Below are 11948 nucleotides of genomic sequence, written 5' to 3' on the forward strand. Positions count from 1 at the left end.
TTTTGGTACAAACTTGGATTTTCTTTTTTATTGTATGACATTTTCCAACAATCATTTTATTACACCCACCTTCACAAATCTGTGACAAAAATGTCTTGTTTATTATTTATTTTTGCTTTATGAGCCAATGACTAATAACCAATCTCATAGCACTAAAAATTATTTCCATAACAAGTTTTGTTAAAGTAGATAAAGTGTAAAAGAGATTTGTAAATAAATTAAGTTTGGTGTAGTTATTCGACATGTGTTCAAAGCATTTACACACACACACACACACACACACACAACGCACACACAGACACACACAAAGGCAAACCGGTGCAGATGGAGGGCTCCTTCACGTGGCTATGCTGAGTCTGGGGGCGTCCGGCATGCAGGCGCCCTTGGTGGCGTCCAGCTGGCTGTACTCCTCGATAAGGGAGGAAAGCGAGGAGAGAGCCTCTGAGAAGCACGCCTGCTCCATCCCCTCCACCTGCAGGTAGTGATGGAGATGGGCCTGCAGGCACAAACCCAGAGGATGACCGCAGGAAGCACACATCATACAACAGGCTGCCACTAACTCAAACAGTTGGAGAGTTGGAAATCGAGACACAAACGCTTATAGATTATGCCATTTTGTAATACTCCATTCATGACCAGTGTCTGACACCTCCTGGACATTAAATGCTTATTTCAAGATCACAAATTCACAATTATGAAAACAATGCAGTCAGACTACTGGGAGTGTATACACTTACAAGATCAAAGCTGTAGGCTATCCACTTTTCCACATAAAAATTCCAGACTTAAACTGAATTTTTTTTTTACTTTCTGTAGTTTTTGAAAAAACTTTTTTGTGCATTGTCAACTTTTTTTATGCATGAATTACTATAAGCAAAACCAAAACCCGCATTTCTCCAGCCCTGCGCAACAACCCTGTGTGCCACTGATAGCGTTCCTCTCCAAAAGAGGCTCTACTTAGTTCTGCCGGGAGACTGAGCTCCTGGTCTGTCCAGTGGCTGGCCTGCTGGGAGGCTGAGCTGCTGGTCTGTCCAGTGGCTGGCCTGCTGTCTCCTCACCTTTTTCCTGTAGAGCTTGCTGAAGCGCTCCCTGAGCTCGCTGAAGGTGGGCCGCACACAGGTGTTGTTGGCCAGGGCCAGCAGCGCGTGCGTGTGGCCCACGGGAGGCACCGAGCACAGGCCCGTCTTCCAGCCCTCCTGGTTCCACGACACAAAGGGCAGCGTGGGCCTGAGCCTGAGAGAGAGAGAGAGGGAGAGAGAGGGAGAGAGAGGGAGGGAGAGAGAGAAGGAGGGAGGGAGAGAGAAGGGAGGGAGAGAGAGAGAGAGAGGGAGAGAGGGAGAGGAGGGAGGGAGAGGTAGAGAGAGAGGGAGGGAGGGAGGGAGAGAGATGGAGAGAGAGAGGAAGAGAGAGAGAGGGAGAGATAGAGGGCGAGAGAGAGGGAGAGAGAGAGAGGGAGGGAGAGGAAGAGAGAGAGGGAATGAGGGAGAGAGAGAGAGGGAGAGAGATGGAGAGAGAGGGAGAGGGAGAGAGAGAGGAAGAGATAGAGGGGGAGAGGGAGAGAGAGAGAGAGGGAGCGAGAAAGATTCATAAATGTGATGTCAACGGATGTTAGGTTTGACAGTAAAGGAGCACTGGGTGCACAGACAGTGTTATGAACTAAATAAAAGTAAAGTGAAGCAGATTACATGACACTTTGGTGTTCAATTATCCAACGGTAATTGAGACTTAAACCACAGCATTGACTCAGTGTCTTCACCCAGGACATTCCTCAGATGACACTGAGTAACATGCCATTACCTATGACAAGTATTAAAATAAACAGCTAAATCTGGCTGCCGAGCAACCCTGCAGGGTGTGCGTGTGTGCGAGTGGGCTGCCTGTCCCATGATATACAGTCCAGCCAGATGCAGTCCGCCCGCTTTTGATGGCCGGTCAGGTTTCTGTTGCTCTTGACAGCATTGCACTTGAGACAAACATACAGTATGTGAGTAGGATGGACGGTGAGGGTGGGGGAACTGAAATCTATCACACCGTTTCCCCCCCAGACATCATGCTGTGAGTGGAACCTCTCCAAGGGATGGGTCTGAGGCGGGGTCAGCGCTCTCAAAGACTGGACATGGTGAAGACAACCAGGCTTATGAGGAAAACAGGAGCAAGAGAATGGGGAAAAGAGAGACTGAGAAGAGAGAAGAAAGAAATAATGGAGAGTTGGACTAAGAAATAAAGATGACTGAGATAATGTGTGTGTAAAGGGCAGGACGAAAGAGACAGAGAGAGAGAGATAGAGAGAGAGATAGAGAGAGATGTGGAGAGAGATGTGGAGAGGGGGAGAGAAATGGACCCAACAGAGCAGACACAGGGCATAATGAATAAGCCATAACCAGTGCTTGATCACGTGCGCTAAAGAGGACACTCACCTCTCGATGTTCCGGCGCAGGTCTGACACCTGGACGTTGCCCCGCACCATGAGAGCGCACGCCAGGTACAGGCTGTGCTTGGGGTCTGCCCGGATCAGCTGGTGGTCTTTACTGAAGGCGTCACTGAACATCTGGTCAAGCCTGGGAGGAAGACGCAGTAAATCCACGTCAGGTGGAAATGACCACAGCTAGCACGGATGATGACGACTCATACACTGCCCATACACAAAGCCTCACTGGACTCCTCACTATTCCAGAATATGAAAGATATGTGTATGATTCTATTAGTATTTACTTTTTACATTTCTGCTCCTGGACAGATTTGACACTTGTGGTGCTCATCAGAACGAGCACCTTGTGTATGAGCACTTTTTCATACATGAACACCTTCATATTAGAGCTGAAGTGAGCTTCTGTCATATCAACAAAAGAATTCATCTTTACTCTTGGTGATACAGTTAGCACAAGTTAGAGCACAGCTTCTTGACACAAAATCACTTGAGACTGCTATTAGAAACCTACCCAGAGTCAAGCTTGCTTATGTAAAGAGGATTAAATTGTGGTATTCATGGTAGGAGAAGATACAGTATAGTATATTACCAAAGGACTTTCTCAGACATGCCATTGCTTGCTTCAGCACAACAGCTGGAGTGAAGAAGCACTTTATGTACTTTTATATTTTATTAGCCACGTTTACATGAACACTTTTAATCCGTTTAGAAATGGAATAACAGCTCAATCGGAATAGAAATTCTTATATAAACACCTCAATCGGAATAAAAATGCCTGATCCGAATTAGAATTTCAATCGACATGAAAGAGGTGGTGTATTCTGTTTCTATTCCAATTGAACAGCCATGTATACGGTCAATCAGATTGCCTGCTGTATCTTCTCAAAGAAAAGTAGGCAACAACGGCTATTCCGATCAAAGATTCTAAAGCTCTTGAGAGCACCTGATCGGAATAGAACGTACCCCATGTAAACAGACAGCACAAATTTTTCAATCGGAATGACAAAAAAAACTGGCCATGTAAACCCACCTACTGAGCAAAAATCATAAAACTGGTAAAATATGGAAACAAAAATCAAGCAACTGAAAGAAAAACTTTTTTGGTGAGAGTGAGAGAATAGTCCGTAGACGTGCGAGAAAGGGTTGTGTGAAGACACAGATCTGGGGAAGGGTACAAGAAAATGTCTGCAGCATTGGAAGTGTCCAAGAGCCCGGTAGCCTCCATCATTCTCAAATGGAAAAGTTTGGAACAACCAACAGTTGTATCAATGTACAGGAAATCTGAGAAGCCATCTACCAAATAGTCTAGTTCTCCCTAATTACCCAGAGAAAATTAAATTTTCTCATTACCATAGCTTATCTTGAGAAAATCTTCTGATAACATAAAAAAATATGTTAAAAAACAGACAGATTGAAGAGCAAATCAGACAGGCAACTTCAGGGTCATGTAGGCTTACTCACTTCTCAGACTCAGAGACAGCACTATTTTGATGTATACCTTACCCCTTTCATAAAAAGCCCCGGCTAAATGAATAAAAGTGTATGTACTTATTTACACTCACAGCCACTAATACCTCAGTGCAGGCCAGGAATAACCCTGGGCTTGAGAAACAAAACAAAAAAAACTGACCTCCTGTATCAAATGGTCACTAGTTCTCTAAGGACTCATGAGCTCAGTCTGATAGCTGGGATCATATCTGGGACGAGTTCCAGGAGACCGCAACACAGGAGCCCTTCTCACGATGCCTGGGCGGAAGTGCTCCAAACGTAATATCCTGATTTCTAGGGACAGTCTAAACACGCAGTGGTAGAAAATAGCAGCGGCTGCGGAGTCTGTACCTTCTGGTGGGGATGTTGACATCTGCCAGAGTGTAGAGTGGAGTGAGGCTCGGCACCAGGTAATGCAGGCGGGGGAAGGGCACAAGGTTCATGGTTATCTCATTCATATCCATGTTGAGAGAGCCCTCAAAGCGTGCTGAGCTGTTTAAAAGAGTTCATCATAAACCATGGTGATATGACTTGAAATAACAACAGGTCTGGCAAAAATCAATACCATGTGTTAAACAGAAAATAACAGGTCAAATGTATCACTTTAAAAAGCATAAAATAACCCTAAATGTAATTCTAATGTTGTACTGTGCAATGGTTGATTTCAGTGTTATTCAAAGTTATTCATGTTCGTTCAAAGTTCTTGCCCAAACTCAATGTACGTACAATGAAATAAAAGCTGTGGTGAGAACAGCACAGGACTTGTGAGAAGGAGAACAGATCCATTCCAGCTACCTGGTGATATTGAGTAACAGATTGGCCACGATGTTGTTCATGGCATCGAAGGGCTTCTCCACCCCACTGACCCCGCCCTTACTGGAGATGACCGTGCTGTCCTTCTTAATCACAGAGCCGCCTTTACCGGACTGGGACATGTGCCGGATTTTATTCACAATGTCCACCAAAGACTGGCCAGGAAAGATACAGAAAAGAGGAATTAATAAACATACACAAATACATGACAGCTTTATATCTTACTTTATATTGTTGAACATCCTAAACAGACACATACTGACACCACACACACACACACACCTGATTCTCCACAGGTAGAACACAGTCTGCGTGTTCCGTTAGCTCTCTCATGGCCAATATGCTGTTGTACGGCGAGGTAATGACGTCGTCCTCAGCGGAGGGGTACACTGAGGTCACAATGCGGTATACCTCAGGGAACTCCTCTTCCAGAAGCTTCAGCACGTATGTGCCCAGGCCCGAGCCTGTGCCTGCACAGCCAATCAGCAGAGAGATTAACTTATGGCAGGTCTGCCTTAGACTGAGGTGTACAGATCTCAGGTTTACACAGAGCTATTGTTTGAGAGGTGCAGCACTGCAGGGGGTAGGATGCTGCGCTCACCTCCACCCATGGAATGAATGAGGAAGAAGCACTGCAGGCAGTCACAGTGCTCCGCTGCACGCCGCACCTGCTCCACGATTTGCTCCCGGTAGGTCGAGCCATACGTCCAGTGCCCCACGGCCCTGAGGGTGACAACATGTGTAAAGTAAACGTGTAAAACATGTGTCAAATGTTTCAACTGCAGAAGACCAAAAACTAGAATAGCTGTGTGACTTATATTTAGGATATGGGATTTGGCTTTTAACTCAAAATATAAGAATTCGAGGTCATTGTCAATGTGACTTAATTTACAATGCCGCTTCTCCTAAATGTCCTTATCTGTTTGGAGATACATGCCCTTAAGGGTAAATATGCCATGTAGAGCCTTTGAAGGTCAAGGTTGAGACCTCTAATTTATTTCCTTTACTAGACACTGTATGTCTCTATCCAGAGTCCTTGCACCTGGTGCTTGGCTTTTCAGTAGCGGTGAAAAAGAAACATATGCTTCTGTTTGCATTTAATTTTAAATAATCTACAATCAGGACATGCTATGCACATCGACAACAGGAAACTTTTTAACTTTTCGTTTTTTTAAGTAACTAAATTATTGTTTACATGTATAATGTATATAATCTCATCAACTGAATATGTGTATTAAGCAAGTTCAAACTGTTGTGAAACGTTTGGTTGTGAAACGTGGCAGCCTGAATCCACGTGAGGACAGCAGGGGACGTATAGGGTGGGTCTAGATCATTCTGACAGCTGACAGCAACTGTCTGCATTATATGGCTTCCCAGGGAAGTCCTGCTGTGAGCACAGCAGATGCTTTCCCAGTTCTTGCTGAATTGTGCTGAATTGAGCCATGCATCTGACTACATGAGTAACAACAGAGGACTCAAGGCTTTCACTTTTGAGACCATATTTGCTAGCACACACAATGTATCTACTTACACAATTGCAGAGGCCTGTATTTTTTTTACCAAAAAAGAGGGAAAATCCTCATACACAGACAGAAAGAACACCTTAATTCTTATTTTCGTATGTCTGCATTTCCCCATCTATATTGGAATTTATATGTGCAGTGCATACGGAGAGTATTCACAGCGCTTCACTTTTTCCACATTTCGTTATGTTTCAGACTCATCTTAAAATGGATTCAATTTTTTTCCTCCTCAATCTACACACAATACTCCAACACTCCACGAAAAAGCAAGTATTTTAAGTGTTTTGTAAATTTATACATATAAAAAAAGACTGAAATATTCCATTTACATAAGTATTCAGACCCTTTGTTATGACGCTTGTAATTGAGCTCTGGTGCATCCTGCTTCTATCAATGGTTTTTGAGATGCTTCTACAACTTGATTGGAGTCCACCTGTGCCTAAATGAATTCACACATCTCTTTATATACAGTAAGGTCTCACAGTAGATGGTGTATGTCAGAGTGAAAACCAAGCTACGAGGTTGAGAGAATTGTCCGTAGACCCGCGAGACAAGGTAGTGTGAAGACACAGATCTGGGGAAGGGTACAAGAAAATGTCTGCAGCATTGGAAGTGTCCAAGAGCACGGTAGCCTCCATCATTCTCAAATGGAAATGTTTGGAACAACCAACAGTTGTATCAATGTACAGGAAATCTGAGAAGCCATCTACCAAATAGTCTAATTCTCCCTAATTATCCAGAGAAAATTAAATTGTTTATAACCATAGCTTATCTTGAGAAAATCAAAAAATGATCGTTCTCAGCTTCCGCATGTGCATTACTGTAAGTAGTGACATCTGATTTCCGACATTTGTCATTCTGATTTTATGGAGCGGAGTTCAGTTTTCTAATTTATATTTCATTTTTGACTTGTGCTCTGTGCATTTTGGTTAGTGATCATTTCATGTCCTCCAAGAGCTACATGAAACAACAACAACAAAACATGTAAACAAATTGTGGTGTACTAATCATTAATGAGTTATTTACTACCTATGTTTGCACTTATAAATCCTAGGTTATTTTGTGATACTTTCCATTAACAGCATAAGTGATAATCCCAGATGTCATAGAAATTAGTCGTCCCTTCCATTTGGTACTGGAATGTTCTAATATTTCCTCACCAGTTGTTCCCTGATCCTGAGACATCCGTGATTAGCTGTGTGCTGTCGAACACCTCCCTTAGTGGCCCCTGAAGAATCTCATTCACCACTCCTTCCTCCATGTCTACCAGCACAGCCTGCAGAAAAACACCACAATCCCCTGCTGAGATGAAGGGTCACTCCCAAACACAGTGACCCATATATCACTTCAGGAATTTACCCTGGCTTTCAGGGTACTAATCTTCCCCCCTGTGATTTGGGCCGCTCCCCCGTCGCTTCTCCTGGAAATCAATAGACAGTGATATGCTCCCATGTCAGAGTCTTTGGGAATTATGCAAAACTATCCAAATTAATGACTGGATCACAAAGGGGTTGGCATTATTACCTGGTGTCAACATTTCGAAAGAAGCTACTCAAGGCTTCATCATATATTCCTTTCTAGATCAACACAAAAATATAGATATATAGATTTAAATAGCTTTCAGAGAAATACAGTTAAGAAAAAGAAAAAAAAACACACACACAACGAACCAGATAGGAAATATTAATTGTCGACTGTTTTTGTCTACTGAAGATGCGACCTTACATTTGTCTATGTATATGCAACATTCACTTTATGACAGACGTGACAAAACGTTGAAGTGTTTGTTATTGCTCACCTTACAAAACCATTGTTTGTGTCAAGTCAAATTTAAATGACACCTCATTTGGAACCCCATAAACTGCTTATCCTATGGTATCGCTTGATTCTGCTGTTGTGCATGTCGTCGTCCTTGTCCTTTGATTCTGTCAAGTCAAGTCAACTTATATAGCGCATATAGACATATTTACTTGATTAGAGACAATTTTTTCAATAACTTTGCAAATAAAAGCCACATGTGGAGGAGTTGAGGTTCTGGACAGTTTTTACAAGTTTCATAGTCTATCAAACTAAACTCTGACATCAAGTTAAGTTCCCCTTCCCTTGAAGCTGGGTTCCAGATGTTGAGAAGATATGTTCAGTCTGATTTTATCAATTTGAAAAAAGATGCAAACTCATTGCATTTATTAGTTTGATTAGGTGCTAATTGTGAGGGGGAGGGGGTGTTAACTTCTCCACAGTTGAAAATAGTATGCGAGAGTTATTTGTATTCTACTGCTGAGAAAATAGACTGTCTTGCTTTGCATATTTCAGAATTATACATGCGGAGCATGTCTTTATGGATTTCATAGTGGATCTGAAGTTTGTATTTGCACCATTTTCTTTCGGTCTTCCTACATTCTCTTTTTAGGATTTTAACCGCTGGATTTTGTTTCCATGGTGCTTTCTGCTTGTCCTTAACTGTCTTGAATTTTAATGGAGCAATATCACCCATTTTTGAGTTAAAATGATCCAACAGATCATCTACTGATTATGAGAGTTCACTAGATGTCTGTGAGAGCGCTTGCTCAAAGAGAGCACTTGTGTGTTTGTTAATAAGCGCTTTCAGATATAACCTCCGGAGTACATGCGGAGGTTTGTCAAACGGAGGTCCTACCCTTCGGATGATTCAGATATGATGCTAACCTGCGGACCTAATACTGACCTTATACGGACGTATGTGTGAACGACATACACGCACATTACAGAATCTCCGTGTGGTTGTCGAGTGAGGGGTGGGGGCTTAGAGTTCACAAGATGCGAGATATATGACGCAGAATATATGCGGCCGCTGCCTGTCACAGCTGCTTTTTGTTTACAAAGTGTAGCCTATGCATTATAGGCTAAAGAAGAGAAATCTATTGTGCGTAATACTTGAAGTAGGATAGTCACGTAAGTGCGCACATAGATACAGTATTTGTACGTGTGCTTCAAGTAAACACATTTATCTGTTTTCAACGTTATGTGCCAGAATCTGGTTTGCGTTGGAGAGAGAGAGCATGCACACACTTTATGGTAGGCTACCAGCCAATTCAGTAGGCTAACTCAAGACTTCAAGGCCATCATACAACGTTTTTAAGCAACAAACAAAATACTACATAACAGTGAAGTTTTTTCATGATTTATTTTTTTTCCAAAAGCATACTATCCCCATGCAGGCGCGCGGGAACATATTTTTGACCATGGGTGCTGAATAACAAAATAATGGATGTCCAACGATTTCTCCCCTAGCATGATATGATTTGAATTTAGACAGCTACGCCATTTCAACGCAGTGTATGAGTAGGCCTAAGAGCGAGACGTTTTATAATGCCCTTGCCACTCCGACTCATCAATAAAAACTGCGTGCACACACACCAGACCAGCACTTGACTTTACATCATTAAACTATTTCAGTATATTGCTTTTCTGATTGTCAAAATCACACCTAACTTATGGCGTCTCCACTCCACAGCAAAAGTGTCCTAACCACGTTACAGCTGTTTCTATCATAGTGTCATATTTCGGTGGCACTAGCTAAGCTGTCGTGGAACTCGAGATGACATGTCTACTGATAGGCAACAGGTCTCACCAACACGAAATTCTAATTGCAAAAGATGCACCCTACCTCATCTGTTGTACTGTAGTTATTCGAAATTGGGCTTTTCACAATCCAACGATAGGCTATATCCAAAGTGCGTCTTCTTTTTACTATCATAGATTTGTTCTCAGTGTGTGGTGACAGACACATTGAAGAACACACAGAAATGATCGGATAAGGCTAGGTCTTTAACTGTTGTAGAGACATTGAGACCCTTTGTGATAACATACTGGGTGATTGTCAGTGGGCCCTACAGCAGGGGGGGTTCGGCATGACTCTGTTTCAGCTTTTTATAGAGTGTTTTGGTTTGGCCGAGTTGTTGAGGTCTTGTTCCGTCTGTATGGCTACCGAGCGCTTATCAGAGGGTCGGCTCAAGGTTGGCAGAAAATATGCTGTTATTTGTGTTGACTTCTGTTGTTTCACTCTGATGTTGTGCATGTCGACTTCCCTGTCCTTTGACAGTGTTGTATCGATCAGATATGTCGTATTTCATGCTGTTTGATTGACAGGTGTGTTCATGTCATCTCATTGAATTTGCACATCAACCAAGCATCAACCTTGGACCTTTAGGCACTAAAATGCTATGCTTATTTATTGTAAGCAGAATAGTAAAGAAAAAATTGGATGTGGGTAAACAATGTGACTTGTATTTATGAAGTAATCCTAATCCTAATGTATTTAGAGTGGTATACCGGTAGATACACTAACTATTAACGAGGCTAGCTAGTAAATAAATGGATTGAAATACAATTTTATTGTCAGTTAGACTGGGTGCTGAATCATTCAGGCTTTAAAATCAAGGACAGCACTCAACAATAGGCTACTTTTAAAAAAAAAATGTAATCGCCTGAAGTAGGCTAACTAGGACATACAAATAGACTATAAGGAAGGATTGATGCAGTTGGATGTACAAATTAATGGACACAGCTGTCAATCAAACGGCATGAAAGACCACATGATCGGTACAACAGTACCTAACAACAGAGTGAAACGACAGGGAATTCGACTTGACACAGACAATTGTGTGCAATGACATTTGCCAATGTTTTGTCACGTCTGTCATAAAGGGAATGTTGCATAGACATAGACAAATGTTAGGTCACATCTTCAGTATACTTAAATAGCTGACAAAGTGTGCGTTCATAAATTTAATCTGACACACTCTGGATGCTCCGAGAGTGTGAAGCTCTGAATAAACCATAAACACTCATTCCGAATTCACAAACGGTTAAGTGTGCTCGGAGCGCTCGGAGTGGAAATTTACGAACGCACCCAAAATATATATAGCCTATTTCTGACACACATGGAATGCTACATTGCTAGGCTATCAAATAGAACATTTTTTTAAAACACTTCATTGCATTGAGCTTAGCTTATCTTATTCTTGACTCTGTCATACCAAGTTGGGTACTTTCGGGGTGTTTGACCAGCAATCGTATTACCTTATTTACATGTGCGTGTTCCCTCAGAGCAAGGTCCCAGAACCTGCAGCCAACTTGATTACCACACTGTCCAACTGTCAAAACAACTGGTTAGAATAAGATGTTCTAACACGACAGAAAATTATTTTATTGATATACACAGACTAATCGATGTCCCTGTCTGACCGACCAACAACATCTTTGCTATTGCTATCGCTGGAGATGCCGCTGCTTCTTCAGCTGTTTGACAGTTTGATGTTTTATGGCAAACTATTAACATATTACCTTGAACAACGATAGACTGTGTCATGTCGAGAGAAATCACTTAGTCGTGAGGTGATAGAAGTATGTCATATTAATATTCTCCATAAATCTCAAACTCAGGTGAAATTTGCCGCTATGCTCCGCGCCAGTGCTTGAAACTGACGCTTCCTGATGACGTCATGTATGGGACCAACCAATCACACTAAAATATTCCAGTTTTTTATTGTTTGGCGTCAAGAAGTAAAGAACTACACGCAGACGAAATATATATCCCTAAAGTATTATCTGTATACTATCGTAAATTCAACCTTGTTGTTTTCTGTTTTATACATTTGTAATTAATAGCCTAGCCTATATGTTTTTAATGGCACCTCCATATCCTTCTAGGACAG

General features: G+C 42.1%; 1 protein-coding gene across 1 annotated transcript; it reads right to left on the reverse strand.

The window, feature by feature from the left end:
• On the reverse strand, positions 1–11699 carry tube1 (tubulin, epsilon 1). The gene is made up of 12 exons (XM_076273160.1): positions 11578–11699; positions 11314–11387; positions 7777–7829; positions 7612–7672; positions 7413–7528; positions 5331–5452; positions 5012–5199; positions 4712–4884; positions 4268–4408; positions 2418–2558; positions 1059–1233; positions 1–496 (listed from the first exon to the last, which is right to left on the reverse strand). Exons 1-12 carry the CDS (start codon positions 11600–11602, stop codon positions 338–340), a joined length of 1428 nt encoding a protein of 475 aa, XP_076129275.1. The 5' UTR covers positions 11603–11699; the 3' UTR covers positions 1–337.
• Positions 11700–11948: the final 249 nt, after the last annotated feature.

This window comes from Alosa pseudoharengus, unplaced genomic scaffold, assembly GCF_046254945.1.
Source record: "Alosa pseudoharengus isolate Yale_2024_CS ecotype anadromous, Long Island Sound unplaced genomic scaffold, YU_APseudo_1.1 YU_APseudo_1.1_scf_7, whole genome shotgun sequence".
In the NCBI taxonomy this organism is placed as follows: Eukaryota; Metazoa; Chordata; class Actinopteri; order Clupeiformes; family Clupeidae; genus Alosa; species Alosa pseudoharengus.

Bases quoted from the DNA above. Each gene is read 5' to 3' on its own strand.
- tube1 (XM_076273160.1), bottom strand. From the start codon at position 11,602: ATGACACAGTCTATCGTTGTTCAAG. The intron at 7,830-11,313 runs GTAATACGATTG...GTGTTGATCTAG, and splicing joins AACACGCACATGTAAATAAG to AAAGGAATATATGATGAAGC. The intron at 7,673-7,776 runs GTAATAATGCCA...ATTGATTTCCAG, and splicing joins TTTCGAAATGTTGACACCAG to GAGAAGCGACGGGGGAGCGG.